The sequence below is a fragment of the Staurois parvus genome, unplaced genomic scaffold (genome assembly GCF_062004578.1).
Source record: "Staurois parvus isolate SC_StPar_1 unplaced genomic scaffold, SC_StPar_1.0 ptg000422l, whole genome shotgun sequence".
Lineage (NCBI taxonomy): Eukaryota > Metazoa > Chordata > Amphibia > Anura > Ranidae > Staurois > Staurois parvus.
In genome coordinates, this window is record NW_028318218.1 from 6,395,001 (window position 1) to 6,417,181 (window position 22,181).

Below are 22,181 nucleotides of genomic sequence, written 5' to 3' on the forward strand. Positions count from 1 at the left end.
AATCCTTGAATTTTAGCAACCCATATTTGTTCAGAATCCTAAAATGATTAGCATTGTACAGAAACAGAGGTAACAATTTTTTTTACTGTTGGCGAATGACTGGTTACATCCTAAAGTATTGGTAACACAAGATAATTTTTAGACATCACTATAATTTGATATGTATTGGTAATATAATAAATACATACTTAAATCTTTTATGTCATTTATATATTATAATACGTTAATTATTTTAGAGGATAGGTTATCCCCCTTTTTCTTTAAATATGTTTGCTCAGTTGACATTTTCCTGTGCCAATTATATTCATTTTATTTTATTTTTTTTAGGACAAGACAAGTGCATTGAGTCTGAGCAACGTTGCTGGAGTTTTCTACATTCTGGTTGGAGGCCTGGGCTTGGCAATGCTGGTGGCCTTGATAGAATTCTGTTACAAGTCAAGGGCAGAAGCGAAAAGAATGAAGGTGGCAAAGAGTGCACAGAATTTTAACCCATCTTCCTCGCAGAATACCCAGAATTTAGCAACATATAGAGAAGGTTACAACGTATATGGAACCGAGAGTGTTAAGATTTAGGGGTAGGACCTAGGGTCTACTACAGTGAGTGGGTGATGCCATGTGTAGTGCAGTGTCGTGCCCTGTCTGTCTAGTGGTTATGCTTGCTACTATCAAAGCTTTCAGTATTGAGATAATATAGTGCTCACTGGTTCCGTACTTTCTTGGCTGCAGATGTACAGTGTATGTTGTTTATAGACATCTGCATTGAAATATGTTTCTATGGACTGTTTCTATGAATACGGATTTATTTTTTTTTCTAATAGTAAATCTTTCAAAATTTTAGTAGAACTTTCCAAAGCATAAAAAACATAGCATACCCTTTACCAGGACTTAGGTGTAATGTTAGCCAAAGAAACCTGATCTTTTCCTAAGTGGTAGCAGATGTTGTATTTACTTCAGATTGGAAGTTGAAATGTCTGTGCACCCAATTCTAACACTATAGTGAAATGAACCACAGTAGGTGCATGCTTTATGATCTACAGAGAATTTCATATTTTTTATTATAAAGATAATTAATTTATCTTACCACAGACAGAACATTTTTTTAACCAGAAATATACAGAATATTTTATTTAAAACATTTATACAACATTTCAATTAGTAACCTTCTATATAATTGAATTTGTTTTCTAGTGTAAATAACTATTTATGTATTTTAATATGTACATTTTGTAAATTATTATTTTTTAATTTTTGTGGTACATATAAAACATAGATATAATCTTCATAATACATTTTACTATATGTCATTTTAAATTGAATGCACAATTTTTTTCTGTGTGAAGCTGAATGTTGTAAGCATTTGGCTTTGGGAAGTTTGGAAATACAATGTTTAACTACACAAATAGCCTCATTAGTACCACACAGTTTGAAGAAATCAATAGTTATTAACAGGTATTTCTGAGTAATTCAAGCTCTTTCAGAGGCCCTTGTTAAGATTCTAATTGAAATCCTTTCTTGGCACTGGGATGAATTATGTCTACACAAGTCCCTCTAGATTTGTTGCAGAACCTTCCTTTTGCTAATATTCTTATAAATGTCCTTTCCATTTTCATAAGATACTCCCATTGTTTAGGAAACTCATAGAAAACTCCATAAATTCAATAAATTGTGATTGGCATGTTTATATAAACACATTACTTGTATAATTTAATAAATGGGTTGCCATTTTTTTTTTCATTACAATAGGTTTTAATATGTAAAAGTGCTAACAACATCCTTATTATATAAACAACATGGCCAGACTTTTATATAGCACATATGATTTCCTCCACTCAGGTCTGATAGCTAGAAATTAGACTTAATTTTAAGAAATGTCTTTAAACAAATATTGATATGAATGTCAAACTACTCAAGTGGTAAATTACCAGCATTTTAAATATATAGGAATTTTTATAATAAATATAACCAAAAATAGATAGGAAGTATGTTATTCTCATGATTACCAGGTGAAAATAAAGAATACCAATGAAACCACAGCCAGTGGCTGACACATTTTTCTAGCAATTGATAAGTTTAATTTATACCCAGTATAAAGACTGCCGGCTACTGACCTGTAATCTAGTTTTGGTACAAACTATATAGGCCGCAGACTACCTTTTCTAAAATCAGATCTGCAACAGCTGTACTAGTTAAGTTGCCCATGACTACTGATTTCTCAATATTATCATAACAATTAATTATTTCAATATTATTTTAATGTTATGAACAAATTAATGAGTATGGAAAAATAATTTATTACCATGGCATATGTTATGCTATGTGGTGGGTCTATGTGGGGTTTATTTACTAAAGAGAATATTTACCTAGCTTTGAAAGTAAGTAAAATCTGTGTTCATATCAGTCATGCAGTCATGTGAAAGCAAAAATCCTGTTTGCCTAATTTGCTTTGCTCGTGGTTGGGTATTCAAAATTAACACAGCTTCACCTTGTAACTAAACTAAATGAAAATTTAATTTTCTAACTGAACAGTCCTTAATAACTCAACCCCAACACAATTATATAGTTTAACATACCACTACAAAGACGTTTGAATAAGTATATAAATTTGCAGCATATTAATTATTGTAACATGTGTCCAGCAGGGTGAATGATTACCGCCTGTAAATGCTTTAGATACATTTGGTTTGAATGATTTCAGGTCTTCCATAGACCAACTTTTTTTACATGGCATTTTTTTTATCCTATTTACATAATATCTGTATACAGTGCCTTTGTTTAGAATCTGTATATATATATATACAGTTGCAAGAAAAAGTATGTGAACCCCTTGGGATTCCGTGGAGTTTTGCATGAATTGGGCATAAAATGTGCTCTGAACGTCATCTAAGTCACAACAATAGAAGAACACAGTCTGCTGAACATAATACTACACAAACATTAGATGTTGCCATGGTTTAATTGCACATAACATGTAAACATTCACAGTGCAGGGAGGAAAAAGTATGTGAACCTTTGGACTTAATAACTGGTTGACCCTCCTTTGGCAGCAATAACCTCAACCAAACGGTTCCTGTAGTTGCAGATCAGACCTGCACAATGATCTGGAGTCATTTTGGACCACTCCTCTTCACAAAACTGTTTCAGTGTAGCAATATTCTTGGGATGTCTGGTGTGAATCGCTCTCTTAAGGTCATGCCACAGCATTTCAATGGGGTTGAGGTCAGGACTCTGACTGGGCCACTCCAGAAGGCGTATTCTGTGCTGTTGCAGCCATTGTTTTGTTGAATGACTTGTATGCTTTGGGTCATTGTCCTGTTGCATCACCCATCCTCTGTGGAGCTTCAGTTGGCGGACAGATGGTCGTACGTTTTCCTGCAAAATGTCTTGATAAACTCTGGAATTCATTTTCCCATCAATGACAACAATCCGTCCAGACCCTGAGGCAGCAAAGCAGCCCCAAACCATGATGCTCCCTCCGCCATGTTTCACAGTGGGGATGAGGTTTTGATGTTGGTGTGCTGGGCCTTTTTTTCTCCACACATAGTGTTGTGTGTTCTTCCCAAACAACTCAATCTTGGTTTCATCTGTCCACAGTATATTTTGCCAGTAGTGCTGTGGAACATCCAGGTGCTCTTTTGCAAACTTCAAACGTGCTGCAATCTTCTTTTTGGCCAGCAATGGCTTCCTCCGTGGTGTCCTCCCATGTACTCCATTCTTGTTTAATGTTTTCCTTATTGTAGATGTGTCAACAAAAATGTTAGCATGTGCCAGAGATTTCTGTAGGTCTTTAGCTGACACTCTGGGATTCTTCTTTACCTCATGCAGCATTCTGCGCTGTGCCCTTGCAGTCATTTTTACAGGACGACCACGCCTAGGGAGAGTAGCAACAGTGCTAAACTTTCTCCATTTGTAGACAGTCTGTCTTACCGCGGACACAGGAACATCAAGGCTCAAGGAGATACTTTTGTAACCCTTTCCAGCTTCATGCAAGTCAACAATTCTTGATCGTAGGTCTTCTGAGAGCTCTTTTCTGCGAGGCATGGTTCACATCAGACAGTGCTTCTTGAAACCAGTAAACCCAAAACAGGTGTCAGCAACACATCCAATATCATCACACTGATTGGAGTCAAGGTTGGCTCACTCCTGGCTCCAATTAGCTCTGGGAGAAGTCATTAACCTAGGGCCTCACATACTTTTTCCTCCCTGCACTGTGAATGTTTACATGTTATGTGCAATTAAACCATGGCAACATCTAATGTTTGTGTAGTATTATGTTCAGCAGACTGTGTTCTTCTATTGTTGTGACTTAGATGACGTTCAGAGCACATTTTATGCCCAATTCATGCAAAACTCCACGTAATCCCAAGGGGTTCACATACTTTTTCTTGCAACTGTATATATATATATATATATTGAGTTTCCCTCTGTTACTATAAGAAAGATCCTAGTGTTTCAAAATGTTTTTATTTTTAAAAATACATTGTATAAGCTACAAAAAAAAACCATCCCTTTTGAAAATACTTTTTTCCTTCACTAGTTCACTAGCTGTGTATTTATTCCTAACTAAAGTGTGCTGGAATTAAAAGCTGGTACTTTAGTACAAATAATAATTATATGATATTATTCCTGTGTAGTTTGGGAATAATGTCATACTGGAGGCAAAGAATATAAGGTAGAGTATATTCATAGATATTAAGTACAAGGTTTTCATTTTTCTTTCTACACAGAGGTCAGGTAATAAAATGCCGAGTTTTCTTTTTAAAAATAATTTTCTTGTCCTAACTGTACCATTTAATACAGCAGTGCTAAAAAGATATTAAAAAGTAGGTTTCAGTTTTGTCACCATTTATACTCTCTTTATCAAAGCAACCATACTTGCATGGTAATTCACTAAATAAATAGTAGGCAAAAGATCCTAATTTTCATTTTTAAATAATATTATGGGGCCATTTTATTTTTTAAATACTATTTTTATATCTATTTAACCTAATTAGATGTTGCAAACATGTTTGTCAGACCTGTAGGTAAGTCACCCCCTTTTAACACATTATCAAAAATGGGGCTTATTGATGCAACAGAAATCAGAAAGTTCAGAAAAGTAATAATATCAATTTATCAGTGATCTAAGTGGCTGCCTATATTAATAAAAATAATATGTCAGGCTGCTAGTTAATCTTAAAATTACCAATGAAAGTTTATATCTTTTTAATTTTTAATAACATGGTAGGTTGCACTCAATACACAAAAAAAGTTTTTTTTTCTTTTTTTTTTTTTTGCCCATCCCTTTCCATTCTGCAACAAAACATTGTGATTCTTTACCTCAAGCGTCGTGTTATTTTGTTTACGTTCTAGGTGAAGAAAGTGCAAGGTTGTTGCAGATCATCAAAAACAGGGCTATTCTCCTTCAGTATACATTACTGTAAACGTATGTTGAATTTTCCAAGTTTACAATCATTTAAACATTCCAGCTTTTGTTGTCACACTCCCTCAGCAGCCCACTTTTTTTCACGACAACTGCTTGATCATGAGTATGTGCTGTGGTGCGTGCCCCGAACATGCAGATACAAATGATTCAGCAATATGGACAGATTAATGCTGTCTAGTTCAATTACATTACCATACTCATGTATTTGGGTTTATACAAAACATATGTTATTTTTATGTCATGTTTCATTATCTTAACTTCAAAAAAGCTTAAATTCAATTTTTTTCCTGCACATTGTTTTGAATGTAGATTTGGGAGAAGTCTTCTTCAGTGTTGAGCTTAGGTAGAATTTGTTGTGGCATTCATTATGGAAGCAAAATATTTGTATCAGCTTTAAGTCCTTAATTACAGACTAAGGCTGGTGAGAGATTATGTTCTTGCCATTTTTAATAGTAAATTTTGGAGTTTTTGAGTCACGGAAACAAATCACGATGTATCGGTTTGTGACAATTCACGTCTACTTCTTCCCCAAAATTTAAAACCATGCCAAACGTCCAGCCAAAAACATTGTAATTTATTTTGGTTAGAGAGGAGAAGGGTTAGAAACTCTGTTGGGTTTTCATTGCTGTCTGTGTGTCTCTTCAAGGGGAGAGATGGGAAATCCCTTGATGGGGACATTAATTAAAGTGATAGTAAACTTGTTTTAAAAAAAAAGAGTTTCCTGCTGCAAGATAATGTCATAATGTGCTAGTATGTGTCGCATACTAGCAGATTATGAAAGACTTACCTTGGAACGAAACCCTCCGGCTTGCTGTCACCTCTGCAGAAGATTCCATCTTCCCACATGGAAGAAAAATATATTTGAGAAGAATATTTTTAAAATATATTTAAAATATCGTTTTCTTCCATGTGGGTTCACCCAGTCTGCCTTTTGGGCTTGTTGGGCTATGGCTGCTTGAATGGCAAGGCTGCCTAGAAATTTGGCGATATTGTGGAGGTGGAGTCTGCATGCGTTTGTTAGCGATTGGACTTGGGGCAGGAAGGATATATTGGAGTCAAGAGTGACACCAAGTACTCTGGCTTGCGGGGTGTGCCTGATGGTGGCGTTGATGGACGTGTTGGAGAAGTCAGTGGGGGGGGGGTGCGCGGGCTGGAGGGAAACCTAGGAGCTCGGTTTTGGAGAGGTTCAGTTTAAGGAAGTGGAGCGACATCCAATCTGATATGTCGTTCAGCAGGCTAGTGATTCGGGCAGAGACTGAAGGGGTGAGGCGATTGATCGAGAGATAGATTTGCGTGTCGTCGGCATAGAGGTGGTAGTTGAAGCCATGAGAGTGTATCAGTTGGCCAAGGGAGGAGGTGTAGATGGAGAAGAGAAGGGGCCCGATTACAGAGCCTTGAGGGACCCCGACAGAGAGGGGGAGTGAGGGGGAGGTGGCAGTGTTATAGGTAACGCTGAAGGAATGTTGTGATAGGTAGGTTGAGAGCCAGGAGAGAGCAGAGTCTCTGAGGCCGAGGGAGTGTAGTTTGTTGAGGAGGAGGGGGTGGTCGACTGTGTCAAAAGCCACGGAGAGGTCGAGGAGTAGAAGGCATGGAAGCAATATGTCTCCTTACCACCTGTGTTAACCAGTGAAACCCCTGCACACTGCAACACTTGGTTGTAGAGGGAGTGCAGTGCAGCCCCATTCACCTGAATAGTTCTTGTTTGATGGTGGTACTGCCTGCAAATGCAATCTGTAGTAAAAATGTTTCTGCAATGCAACAAGGGACATGTTAGCTTGTGGTTGGGCAGATAGGAGATGTAAAACTGTGGCTCAACTACCTGTTTTCACCCCTCCCCCCTCATCTGCCTCTGTCCACCCATGTAAACAAAGTCCCCCCCCCAAAAAAAACCCCAGAAACTAAATTTTCGTAGAGTTAAGAAGGGTTAGATCTTTTGACAATGTCTTTATTTCTTTCAGTGCCTTCCTATGCCAATGTAAACCACGTTCTACATTTCTTGTATGGGTGTTGCAGGAACAGAGAGTGCGGATAAAAAGTTTACCCATTGGGTCACAGACAAAAATTAAAACCTGACAGAAATATTAAGTCTTCTAAACTCTATCCAAAAAAAAAACAAAAACCATTGCTGAAGTTAGTAAGGCCTCATTCACACTGGCACTGGCGTTTAGTTTTTCTAAACGTGTTTAGAGTGTCTGATGAGGTACTGGATGCACGGAATTCTATTTTTCCTAAATGCAGCTAAACTGATCATACTGAATACAGGTAAACACTCAGGGTGGATGATTGAAAAATTACTTCATGCATTCAAATTCACTTAGAAATGTGCTCTAAACACATATGAATACAGGTTTGACAGTGCCAGTGTGGATAAGGCCTAAGGCTGGAGCCCATGAATTGTTCTTATGAGTATAAGGCCAGACTGACATAGATCTGGAATTGTTAAAAGATGAGACCAGATTTGTTAATTTTACAAGAAGTATTTTACAGAATTGGTCATAGAATATTTTCTACTTAAGGCAAGGCTGCTTTGCCAGCGGTGAAGAACATACAACCCCGGACAGATTGTTCTTCCATACGGATCTATTCTCAGAATATAATGCCATTTCCTGAAGGTATTAGGAGGGTTTGAATGTGTATGTAATGATAAGGTTGACTATAATGGATCCTCAAGTCACTGTGCTATACTTAGTTATCTTTCTGAGCACAGCTTTGGTCCACGTGCCATGGAAAATTAACCTTTTCGAGTTGATGACAGGTACTTTATACAGTATTTCCAATAATTAAATATTCATAAAACATGTGCCACCAGATTTTATATGTTACATTAATTCATGGTATTTTTTGGGGAGCATGAGGTCTAGTACTGTATATATGGAACTGGCTAGCTAAGAATTTAAAGAGACTAAGTAGGCTAAGCTTAAATTATTCTAAACAATTTTACATATAATAATTCTTCATTGTCAACTTGCATATACTTGCCTATAATATCGTATACTAGTTTAAAATTTGAAAATAGCCTCATAGGAAATTATTGTGTGAATTTAGTTCATTAGAATAATTTTAGTTTCTAGCTCGGAGCTGATGATTAGATGAATATATTGTATATTTTTATTAAAACTAACATAGAATAGACTAACCCTGCATGGATAAATGTATTTCTTTAACCTAGAACACAGTATTTTATATCTAGAATTTTCTAAAATGAACACATTCTTACATTTTTTTTATAGCTAAATAGATGGAATTCAGGATAAAATAATACATCCACTTGGAAATTAAACCAATGGAATTTGTAATCTCATGAAGTGATTTTTAACCAAATTTGTAATAAAGATATTTTCTGTAATTGTCTTATATTGTTGACTATGGCTTTATACCCACAACTGCTTTTGATACGTCATTTTCAAAGTGGATTTAAATTATAAATCAATTTGACAGCAGAATAACTCAATACGTAGCGATTGATAATCATTATGCAATTGTAGCAATATATTTTTTAAGAATAAGCAACTAACATATCCACTCTATTTTCAGAATATTTATTATCTAGTAAATCTATTTGAAAAAAAGGGTTAATCAGTCAGCAAACACAGTTTATGTGATATCAAATAAACAATATTGGACATTCTCATTATTTTTCATCCATAAAATTAAATTTGCTTAAGAAAGGCATTTACAAATTTACATTTAGTTATTTCAAATAGCTACTGTGAAAATAACATTAAAATGCAGATGTCTAATATAACTATCAATATATTGATGTTTCTGTGTGGTGATTATAGTGACAAAACAGATATAATAACTTTTCTTCTTTTGTTTGTTGTTTTCTTGTTGCTCAGCTGACCTTTTCTGAAGCCATACGAAACAAAGCCAGATTATCCATTACAGGGAGTGTAGGAGAAAATGGCCGTGTCTTGACTCCCGACTGCCCGAAGGCCGTACACACTGGGACAATTAGACAAAGTTCAGGATTGGCTGTAATTGCATCGGACCTACCATAAAAACCAAATAATTTATTGAGTGCCTTAATTATACACTGTTGGTGAGTGACATACAGCACAGACTGTGAACTACGTGGGAAAATCACTGAAGACCTAGAAATATTGCTGAGACCGGGAAGTACGTCTAAATGCGCCAAACATCATCAGCAACAATGTGTGCATGAGCTCTGCTCGGAAACCCAAACTCAGATTTTATATCAGGAAATTGCTTAATTTAGTTTTATTGGGGTAAGGGAGGGTGTGGGGAAGAGTGTATTAGCAACAACAAATTTATCTTGGAGGAACTATAATCTAAGAAAAGACTTGTCATTTAGCTCATTAAACTGTGAAGAATGTGATCAGAATGGACAATACTTCTGTTCTAACAAAGGAGGAAAATAGCTATAGAATACAATGAAATTACTAACCAGTATCTCAAGAAACTCCTTGCATATAAGGGATGAATATCCAGTTGTTGAACTAGATTTCTTAAGAAAAACTGTGATACAAAATAATAATAATCATGTAAATCCTGTGAAAAAAAAAATAAATTATTTACTTTTTCTTTAAAAATAAAGAAAAACAGATATGACATGCTTGCTTTTTAACTGATGTAAATTCAATGAAATACAACACAGTATTTTTTTCTAAACATATTAGGGAACAATTCATTGCAATAATTAAGTTTTTAAAAATGCCATCACGGTAGTAAAACAAAATGATAAGAAAGTTTTATAAGACTTGTGGATCATTTAACACAATTTTCATTTTGGTAAACCACATCTGCACATGTGTACTTCATTTGTCATTCCAGCCATACATGTAAATGTCTAATCACTTAGTTGTGTAGAGTCTTATCAGGCAACGGGTCACTCCTGCTATTTATAATCTTGTTCTGTGTACAAAACAAAAATAATTAAAATGTGGTTTCACACCAGCCAATAGTAAAACATAAAAACAAAAATCTTCCAAATATATTCAGGCTTAGAATTATTAATCCAGAATGTTATTTTTAAACCCTGAAATTTGTAATATGGCTAATGCAATGTAATTGCCTAGTGAGCCAACAGTGTTGATAAAAACCACATATTTTGACAAATCAGGGTGTTTTTACAATCACTGTGATATGTTTGATAAGCTTTTTGTCATGTTTTTTTTGGTTTCTTTGTACTGTAAATATATTTGCCATTTTTTTTTTCTCTTGACTGTATTACACCTTCTATTTCCTGCTAAATAATGTTCTTTAACATTATCCAGTTGTTGCAGGCTGTACAATGTTTTAATTAAACTAAGAAGATGCGTCTAGGTGCCCTGAAAATATATTTTTGAAATTTTGTTCTGGTTACTTCTAGTTTCACAAATTAATTTCCTGTGTAAGCAAGAAATTTAAAAAGATAATGCTTTATTTTATAAATTATATCACAATGATCTGTTTATTTGGGTTAATAAAGTTGTGTTTTCTAAAATCATTCTCATAATATAGCGGTGACTATTTACAGCAGACAAACCTATTCAAGGCAAATAAACAGAGCTAAGTTTATGTGGATTTAAAATGTCCTAAAGGCAAGAGATGATTTTAAAGAAGAATGTATGTTTTATGGCAGTTTAGGAAGTGATCATTTTTTTATATTATCAAATCACCTAGAAAAGTGTATTTTTGTTTTTTTAATGAGAATGAAACTTAGCATAGGTTCCCTTATCCTAATAGACCAATGACATTGAGCTAATATGGCTATATGGCCATGTAATATCAATGATGTGATGAGTATCCTTGTCCCCTTGTATACATCAGCAGCAGTGCAGGGAATACTTTGCTCGCAGCTCATTGTACCAGAAATGACAGCTCATTTGCAGGTTCAGACCTGAACCAGGGTTCCAAATAAATGCAAGCTCAGACCTATTTAAGACATAAGGAACAGTGAGTGCAAAAACATATGCATTCTAAATTACGTAAGAAACCATACAGATTTTTTTTTATCAAATAGATATTTTGTATTCCATTACCCTGATGCAAACTAACACAGGTATGCACAAATGGAAGGAACAAGCCATGCCAATTAGTATATTAATAAAAATGCTTGAACCCATGTCAGTTTTATTGCTTTCTGGGTTGTTGTAGATTTCCTCCCTGTCTGAGAAATCTCTAACGGAGCCCCAAATATTATTACAAATCTGACATACATTCCAATCATTATCCACTCAAGGCAAAACAAAGAAGGTTTTAGCTGGACTTGCACAGTAAAGTGTATCCAAAACCACATTTTTTAAATAGAATAGTAAAGGTTTAGAAACCTTGCCAAGTTTTTATTTCTGTGCTCGGGAGATTTACCCTTTCTAGTCCTGGAAAAGAAAGTTAGGAAAAATCCAAAATTGCGAGTGGTCACAGTGGGAAAGTCTTCCATTAGAAACACTTGTTGTGGTGATGACTATCTTAGAGAGGATTTTCCTCACTTTTGGGAGATTTTCTCTCTGATTACCCCAATGAGACATGGACAACAAAAAAAAGGAAATAAAAAAAAATAACTGACAGGGGTTGTAAATTACAAATTTAGGTTCCACCTTGGTTTTCATAGACCACTTTTACCACATTTTCCTTTTTTGAGAACTAAATAACAGGACTGTCCAACATTTTGAAGAGAGTAATGGATTGAATCACATCATCTCTAAATTCTTAAACATACCAGCAACACCTGCCATAGTGTAAATATCATAGTGTCAATATTCCAAATGGAGAAGGGAAGGGTTAATGACATCATACTTCATTATAGAACAAGGTTTTGCTTGTGACATCATTGACATAATATGCCCAGATGGCCATTTTTGGACAATGCCATGTGGCCATGTTGTCAATGGTATTGTAAGCATCCCTACCTCTGGATGGGAAATGCCTTGGTCGTGGCCGATTGGGCGCTGATTTGGCAGGAGTAACAACTTGCCTTCAGGTTCGGTCTGAACCTGAGTTTGAATCAAACCAGCGCTCATTCCTAGTTATGTCATGTGTTTTGACTGGGATGCCTATGCACTAGAACAGCCAAAAATTGTAGATATAGCATTTTTCTGTCAAAGCACATGCATCAGTGCTTTGCGGTGTGCTTTGGAGTGTTATTGCATGTAACACAAAGGTGTGATTTGGTCCATACTTCTCTGGTTTGGTATATAGCATGTTACTGCAATGAACATTACGTGTGTTAGCTCATTAGAGTATCATTCATATTAAATGACTCCTCAAAACACTAACCCAATAGACCTCTGACTACCACAATGCACTTTAATGCACCACCACCTTTGCAGAAAATATGCTATTGTCTGTTTTTTTTTTCCATTCTGGTGCATTGGTAGCCCATTCACATTTTTCATTCAGTAGCATAAAAGGGATGTTTCTTTTACAAAACAAAACACCAATTACCCTGACTATTTAAATGTCACTTCTATGGAGCTGATGTCCATCTTTTGGGTCCAAGAATGCCAGTAAAGCATACATTTTTTGTAGTATTACAAATTCTGTGTTAACACAGCAGGTCTAGCTTTTGCATTTTGTTTCATTTGTATCTGTGTGTATATGTGTGCTTAAAATCTGTTTTCATTCTTGGTATGTAAACTCAGTGGGCTGAATTTAATAAAGGATATGCACATTTCCAGTCACAAAGCAGGCTGACAACCCAAGCCTATTCTGACAGTATTTACTATGCATATATAAGCCCTATAATAGGGCAAAACACATCAGAGATGAAGAATCTGGCAGAGTGTTAAAGGCACCTTAAGCAATAAATCTGATTGTACGCTGATTTACATGAGGTTTGGTTTTCACTTTGCAATGCAGCTGGAGAATAGGGACAGGATAGACCCTGGAGTTAAAATGTATGGATATTAGGTATGTATATATACATAGTTTATATGTTTAAAGCCATTGTGAATGGTTGAAAGGACATGAGGACTGTTCTCATTGGCAACAGTAATAGGTCAGATGAATACCTAAAGTAGAGCTGTGCTTTCAATAAGGTTTTAACTATGTTTCAGTAATTAATATGTAACTTTATATTCTAAGAACATGTCCAGGGTATACATTTTGTGAATTTCCTAATGTGGAGAAAAATTTTAATATCTAATTTATTTTTCATTTTGGATGGCGTAAGGAAGGAATAGAACCCCTTTCAGTGTCATTTTCTTTCTCCTTGGGTAGGTATATTTACCCACATTATTTGTCCAGTTGTTCATTGTCAAAGAGAAATGTTTCAAGAATTCTAGAGAATAAAAGGTTAATCTTTCAATGTGCACACCCGGTGACAATGTGCTAAGAGGGAAATCCCCTTCACTTTGTAGACATTTCTTCTCTTTTGCCGCTGCATCCCCAAGCAGTAATTGATGGTTAGTCTCCCCAAGGGAATACAGAAAGCACAAAAATAAGCATACAGGGTTTTTTCCACTTCCAGACTCTATCTGAAATATCCAGTAGACTCTTGCATCTGTGGCATTAAGAATGCATACTTGCATGTCCCCATCTTTTTTAGCACTTCAATGCTTTCTGTATTTCATTGTGGGCACATATCACTACCACTTTATTGCCATTCCTTTTGGTCTGTCTTCTGCCCCCACTAGTCTAGTTCCTAGACTTCAGTGCCAGCCTTGTTACAGTGCTCCCATAATGGAATTCCTAGACAATTTCCTCCTCAGAGACTAGTCAGTACAGATTTTGTTAGACAATGACAGCCAGACTGTCCAAACTCTGTGCAGGTTTGGTTGAATATGTAACCTTCGACTGGTCAGTTGATCCTGGATATAGCACAGTCCAGAATTTTCCTCACACAAGAGAAGCTTCTAACTCACAGATCCAGACCCTACAGTCTGCTTTTGCATTACAGTTCTGGGTCTGATGATAGCCTCTTTCAAAACATTCCCATTTGCCCAACTCTCTTCCAGATCAGTGTAACTCAACATTAAGGCTACATGGCGATAAAAGGTACAGCTGCTAGACATACTAGCCTGAAACCCAGGACAAGGAATTTTTCTGGCCTGTTGACTTATCAAACCAGCCCGGGCAAATCTTTTCTTCCACTATTTTGGAAGATCTTCATGTTTGATGCTGGTCTGACAGGCTGGGCAGGTGTCCTCAATACACTGACAGTGAGGAAAGGAACGTTTTGGCCGTGGATACATTTTAAACTCCATCAATGGCTGGTGCTTATAGCCAAGATAAGATTAGAGCTGTTATTATTTAACAGCAAAGTAGTAATATTTCTGGACATGTTTATGGCATTGCACATGTGGCTATTCCCTTACAAATATAGTTTAGTAAGCTATCTGTTCCACCATGTCTAACATTTTCAACTACCTGCAATCAAAATGGCATTTTATCTAACTTTTTTGACTCTCCTACATTAGACAAATTTGTATTTCTTTTCAGAGAACACTAAATCTTGAAGTGTGTACTTATATAAATAAAGGCAACTGAAACACTGAAAATAAAGAAGCCATATTGCAATACTTGCAGCAACAAAGTGTACATGCATATATAGCTAAGCTTTGGCCACAAGAAGCATGCATACATTATTTAATACACTGCTACTTGCAATTTCATCTCAAAATAATAAATAACTGTGCTTAGACTGCCTTATTTCTCTTAAGAGCATGGCAAACATGTTCTGTGGTGCTGCTTCTATGTTCAATGCATGCATCTTTAATACCTTAGTGATCAGCCACAATGCTAAACGTGTACATTTTGTACATTTCTAAGACTTAAACTGCCATCACCATATTATTTTTAACACAAAAAAAATATTTAGAACTAGTAATGAAGTTGTCACTTGATTTTCTTCCATTATATACTGATAAAGGAAAAAACAAATCACAGTTGAGTTGTAGGGAACATGTAGATGTATGAAAGCAGGCAGCAATTAAAACATACATTTACATTGTAAGAGAGCAACGTAACTCATTCTCTTAAAGTAAATCTATGCTCGAACCAAGGTTATTAAGCTGGTAAAACACAACACAGTTGATTTACTAAAGGCAAATAGAATGTTCACTTTGTAAGGAAAGCTACAATTTCCAAGGGAGTTTTCCCAAGAGCTTAATGAATTAGGTAAAGCTCTGCTGACTTCTGTCATCCAATAATTTGCAAGCAAAAATTCTGTTTTTTATCTTCCTTGTACATGATTGGGTAGTCTTTGCAAAATGACATTTCAGTAAATTCACTAAGCTTTGAGGAAATTCCCTTGCAAAGTGTGACTCCACTGGCAAAGTGGATCGCCTATTCGACTTTAGTAAATCAACCCATATGTTTCATTAACAATTGCCATGATTAGTTGGTTGTTTTTTTTTGTTCTTATCATGTAATGTTGCTTTCATATTTTTGCATCTCAGTGCTGATGATCTCCTCCAGCTCCTTTTAGTCACTTTCTGTCAAAATGCACTCAGTCCAGTGTCAACTGCACATTTCTCTGTACCAGCTTCCAGATCGCAACTGGATGGTTCCTACACAATTTGTTTCGGCAGATCCATTTGTTGTTTCAACCAGGAATGTGTGATAGGGTGCCAGTGCAGGAGCACAATTGGGAAAAAGTTTCCATCCTTTAATAGAAACTGCCTGAACAAGGACCTTTATGGTTTTTTTTTATTTATTTAATTGGTATTGCTTAATCTTGGCTTTGGCTGAATTCTTCACACAATTAGGCTGTTAATATTCAAAAGGTGGTGGTGTCTGTCTGTCTGTCTGTCTGTGAGAAGTGATCTCAAAGTGAGTGTGAAAGAAGACCTTGTTGATGTTGACAGAGAATATATTGGTGCTGAAGCATTATGGGTGGAGCTGCATATGTGTGTTCATGCTTCAAAGTTAATTATTGAAGTTTGCTACAGGACTCCAGCGTTAATGAGAAGGTAGAGACTCAGCTGCTTGCACAGATACTGTAGAAAGGACTGCAAGGATTGGGACAGTGGTAGTAATGAGATATTTTAACTACCTTAAAATTGAATGGAGTAATGGCACTGCTGGAATAGTAAAAGGACAGACATTTATAAATCTATTACAAAACCATTTAATGGTACAGTTTATGGAAGCCCCAACTAGAAATAATGCTCTGCTGGACCTAGTAATCTCAAATCATGCAGAGCTTATTACTAATTTTCATATAAAAGAACATCTAGGTAGCAGTGACCATAACACAATTTCACTTGATGTAAGCTGTAAATAACAAGCACATACTGGAAAGATAAAAACATTTTTAAGAGAGCAAATTTTCCAAGGTTGTTGGCCACTCTCCAAGATTTAGACTAGGGAATATTTTCATTACAGTACACAGAACAGAAATGGGAAGGTTTCAAATCACTGCAAAATATACTCCCATGGGCAATAAATTTAAACAAATGCTAAAAATAATACACGTGGCTCATGTATAAAGTTAAAAAAGCTATAAAGAATAAGAAAAGGGCATGTAAAAATATAAACATTAAGGAACATGATCCTAAAGTTACAAGGAATATGTAAAAAAGAAATCAAGGCCACAAAAATTCAAAACAAATGACAGGGTTCAAAAGAAAATTGGACAATCTCCCCCCCCCCCAAAAAAAAATTATTCAAGTATATTAATAGTAAAAAGGTCAGGTCTGAGCATGTAGGTACTTTAAAAGATACTTTAGACAAAAATGGGACAAAAAGAAGGCAAATTTGATACCTTTTTTGGCTATGTTTATACAAAGGAAAATAAGGGAGCTCAATTCCTTAATGGGGATAATATTCACATAGCCCCAAAACAACCCCAATGGCTCAAAACGGATAGGGTCCAGAAATATTTGCCTTAAACACCTGGTCCAGATGGCTTACAACCACATCTTTTCTCAAAGATTTGAGCTCTGCCTAGAGACCCTAATGACTGGCTCTGCACCACCCCAAGTCAATATGGTACTTATATTTGAAAAGTAGTCAAAGCCTTTACCAAGTAAATACAGACCAGTTAGTTTAACTTCCATAGCTGGAAAGATACTGGAGTGTTTGATAAACAACCACATAGAAGAATGTTTGCTAGAAAAAAATATTTAAATTAATAGACAGCATGGGTTCATAAAAGATCAAAGTTGCCAAACTAACCTGCTTTCTTTTTATGAGGAAGTAAGACAAAAAATTTAGACAAAGGAGTAGCTGTGGACATAGTATAATTGACTTTGCAAAAACATTTGACACAGCTCCCCACACACTGTTAATGTGTAAGTTAAAGTCTACATGCTTAGAAAATTCAGTTTGTAAATGAATAAAAAACAAGACTGTAATCAGAGTTGATAATTCATACTCTGAATTGCCTAAGGTTATTAGTGGTGTACCCCAAGGTTCTGTGTTGGCACCCTTATTTTTTAACATATTTATAAATTATATAGAGTTTTGGACTAAAAAGTACCATTTCAGTGTTTGCAAATTACAAAAATGGTCATAAATCCTAGGAGAAAAACTGGGGAAGTCAATGGATGAGAAGAATCTGGATGTTCTGGTAGATCATATACTTAATAATAACATCCAATGCCAAGTTGCAACTTCTAAAGCGAGCAAAATATTTTCTTGTATTAAAAGAGGTATAGCCTCCAGAGAGAGAAACTGTACAAATCATTAGTAATGCTTCATCTGAAATACACAGTACAGATCACAAAAAGGATATAGGGGAACTGGAGTGCAGTACAGAGAAGGGCAACCAAATTGATAAGTGGCATGGAGGAGCTCAGCTACGAGGAAGGATTTGCAGAACTGAATGTATTCCCTTGTGAAATTAGGTGATTAAGGTGTATAAATACATAGGTGGTTCATATATTAAACTTGGTGTGGATTTTTTCGCTTAAAGGTCATCGCAAGGGACAAAGGGCACTCTTTACAATTGGAGGAAAAGAGATTTAACTTCCACATATAGAAAGGCTTTTTCATAGTAAGAGCTCCTTAAAAGCAGAATAGGCTTCATCAAGCTCAGTAGATTGTTTGATTATTTTAAAAAAGAGATGGATGCATTCCTAATGAACAAAACATAGCTAGATATTAACATTTATAGGTAACAACAGCAGGGAATGTTGATTTAGAGAATATCTGATTGCCTTCTGGGAAATCAGTAAGGAATTAATTTTTTACCCAACTGAAGCAAATTGGACAATGTTTTATAGGGCTTTTTGTCTTCCTTTGGATCAACTGTGACTATACGATTCTGTATATGGTGGTTTTCTATTCATTCACTTTACTTATGTATTTTTTTTCTATTGGTTGAACTAGATAGGCTTATCATCTAACTATGGCTGTATCACTAGTTGCAGATATTTAAAAACGGTATAGAAAGGTATAAATGCTGCAGATTTCATTTAAAAATAACTTTTTAAATTTCAGTAAAATATTAAAACTTATATGTGATTTTAACAATGGCTGTAAGTTTTACCAGATAGGATAAGAGTTCAGGTTAGTAGGATAATAAATCATCCATGAACTCATGTGAACCTGCAACACAGCCGTGAGCGGTCATAAAAACTTCCCACTGGACGTGTGCATTTCCTCTTAGTAAATCAGGCCCACTGACTCACAATTTGTATTTTTGGAGAATGTGGTGGGTCTCACGCTGTATATAATAGGGCTCATGAACATGGGCTTTTGTTTGCATCTGTATTCTTTTCTACCTCTTACAGCTCAAGGTCAATGCAAAAAACAACTGAGAAATAGCTTGACACACTCCAAGAGCAGCTTGATGCAACTCAGAAGCAGTTAAATGCAACTCAGAAGCAGCATGGTGCAACTTAAAAGCAGCTCAATGCAACTCAGAAGCAAACTGATACAGCTCTTTCTAAAACATGGAATCAATACAAAGAAACTTAAGTCATAACTAGTGAGAAGCACCCCAAAGCATACAGCATTTGACTCATTTCATGGTCACTTAATGAGGCTACATGATGACCTGGAAAAATCTGCCTACATCTTCTGTTTTATTGTTGGAGTTGTGTGCCTACCCCCTTAAGAAAGATAGCACACAGGCACCAGATGTGGCAGAATGGATGTTTACTACTGAAGTAGACCTCTTAAAGGTTCTTTAGAAAATTCTGTGCACCACAAATCAAGATAACAGGAGCACATCTGGATTATAATACATTCTTTGCTCTTACAAGATAATATGCTAGGCTGCTGTAAGTATTTCTCTTCAGTAAAACTGTACTGTACTTACTGAACTTCTAGGCACATACAGTTGCCTGGAGTATGGCAATACCTAGAAACTGCTTAGCAAACACTTAAATGCTTCACTGTGTAAGAGGGAATGTCTGGTACTTTTCTTGGAGAAATTATAACTACCACCATTGTGTCACCGGAATGCTACAGCTAGACAACAAACTTAGCTGCCCTCACAGTCCACACTAAAAGAAAGCACTTTGGATGACCCACTATGATAGCATTCATGTCGTTTTATGCACTTACCACCAAACACTTCCTTTGGTGGCTGCACAGAATAACATGCAGACCATGTCAAAAGTCCCTTATCACCTAAACTGAGGGCAGAAATTCTCCCACAACCTGAGAAACTATTTCTTCACCATCTAATGTGCAAAATGATGCTTATTATTTGTTGGGAAAAACAGAATTTCTGAATTGACTGTGTCATTGGAACTTCTCCAAGGACGTCAAGCAGGGCAGAAATCTCTCCAGGAGCTCTGGCTGTTATATTTCACTTTCACATCAGCTGGACCATGAGGCCTTCCTGCCACAATGCTATGTTAAGGGTTTACACTTTTTTCTTAGTCTATCTGCCATTCTGTAGGCCACTTAACAGAAAACTTGTCCCAAAATAGGGTGGCTGCCACTGCTGACCTTTCCTTCTGAAAATGTTAGTTGTTTGGACTGAAGCAAAAGGCAGCCAAGCCAATAGAATTCTCTGAAGGAAGACAACAGTGCAAAACCCACATATTTCGATAATTACAGTGTACTTTGCTACCAGTAGAACATCTTTCTGATGTAAGCAAATTATAGTGGTTTTTATATTATTTTCAGCCTTTGTTTTTACCCAGTGATAAATAAACCTTTTTTTTAAACCTTCAGATGTCTGAATTGTTTGTTTTATCTTTCATATTGTAACCTATACCTTGCTAGATCATCCTAGATTATATAATCTTCTAAGGTAGATGTTTAGGATCATAACAGATTCCCCTTTAATTTGTGTAGGTACTTAAAGAGGATCTATCATTACAATGTATTACAGTTCTGTCCCTTATGGGACAAAGTACATGTTGTACTTTTTTCCCATGTTCCTAGGTGCTTTTTAACCCTTGCTATGAGGTTGCCATATTTTTTTTTTTATATAATCCAACCTGTTTTGTAGAATCACAATGAAAATAGAAAGTGTAGCCCCCATTAAATATAGTGTGAATAGACAAATTATAAATATAGACCAAATACAAAATGACCTCTGAAAGTAATAACATCCATACATCACTTATATAACTTCTTCCAAAAACAGTGAAAACAATACAATAAATAAATCTTCAAAAGGGTGCTTCAAAATTGTCCATATGAATTATCAGTTCAGGGTATGTATTATTAAATCCATAACACAAATTAATGCTATTAAGGATGTGTCCACACAATAGGAAATACATTTAAGTAACCACACATCCAGATGATATTCCCCATTTAGAAGAACTCACTTTTTCCCCCTAATATTTGTTCACTTACAGTGGGGAAAATAATTATTTGATCCCCTGCAGATTTTGTAAGTTTGCCCACTTACAAAGAAACAGATGGTCTATAAGTTTTATCATAGGTATATTTTAAATGATAGAGACAGAATATCAATCAAAAATCCAGAAAAAACACATGATAAAAAAAGGTTTTAAATTGAGTTGCAGTTCAGTGAGTAAAATAATTATTTGATCCCCAAGCAAAACATGGCTTAGTACTTGGTGGAGAAACCCTTGTTTGCAAGCACAGAGGTAAGCTGGTTACCAGGTTTTCACACATCTCAGGAGGGATTTTGGTCCACTCTTCTTTACAGATCTTCTCTAAATATTTAAGGTTTCTTGGCTGTCACTTGGCAACTCGAAGTTTCAGCTCCCTCCATAATTTTTCTATAGGATTAAGGTCTGGAGACTGGCTAGGCCACTCCATGTGAATGTGCTTCTTGAGCCGCTCCTTTGATGCTTTGGTGCGATGTTTTGGTTCATTGTCATGCTGGAAGACCCATCCACGATCCGTCTTCAGTATTCTGGCTGAGGGAGGAAGGTTTTCATCCATGATTTTACAATACATGGCCCTGTCCATTGGCCTTTCAATGAGGCAAAGTCCACCTGTACCTTTAGCAGAGAAACAACTCCAAAGCATAATGTTTCCACCTCCGTTCTTGACTGTAGAGATGGTGCTCTTAGGGTCATAGTCAACATTTTTCTTCCTCCAAACATGGTGAGTCGAGTTAATGCCAAAAAGCTCAATTTTGGTCTCATCTGACTACAGCACTTTCTCCCAGTCCTTCTCTGAATCACTTAGATGTTCATTGGCAAAGTCTTCAGTTTTACTCAAATTAGTTGATGCAAAAATGAATACACCCCAAAACAAAAATGACTATATCCAGTATTTTGTATGACTTCCATAATTTGTAAGGACAGCAGTCTTCTAGGCATGGAATGAACAATTTGGCGACATATTGCAACATCTATCTTTTCACATTCTTCTAGAATGACTTCTAGTTAGAGCCTGGATCCTGGATGGAGAGTAATGTTTAACTTGTTTCTTCAGAATTACCCATAGGTGTTCGATTGGGTTTAGAGCAGGTGATCGATATCTGTACCCA

At 36.0% G+C, this 22,181-nt stretch overlaps 1 protein-coding gene across 8 annotated transcripts in view; it reads left to right on the top strand.

Annotated features, from left to right (window-relative positions):
* The window catches only part of GRIA4 (glutamate ionotropic receptor AMPA type subunit 4), a 440,006-nt gene extending 419,570 nt beyond the window's left edge, over positions 1 to 20,436 (top strand). For 2 of the 8 annotated variants that reach the window (XM_089687284.1, XM_089687283.1), the window contains exons 15-16: positions 328 to 575; positions 9,262 to 9,399. In XM_089687284.1, the coding sequence (XP_089543410.1) occupies positions 328 to 573 (246 nt within the window). In that variant the 3' untranslated portion in view covers positions 574 to 575; positions 9,262 to 9,399. Of the gene's footprint in view, positions 1 to 327; positions 598 to 5,349; positions 5,423 to 9,261 lie in introns of those variants that run through there. The other 6 variants (XM_089687282.1, XM_089687281.1, XM_089687287.1 and 3 more) reach the window with 5 other exon arrangements.
* The last annotated feature ends 1,745 nt before the right edge of the window (positions 20,437 to 22,181 follow it).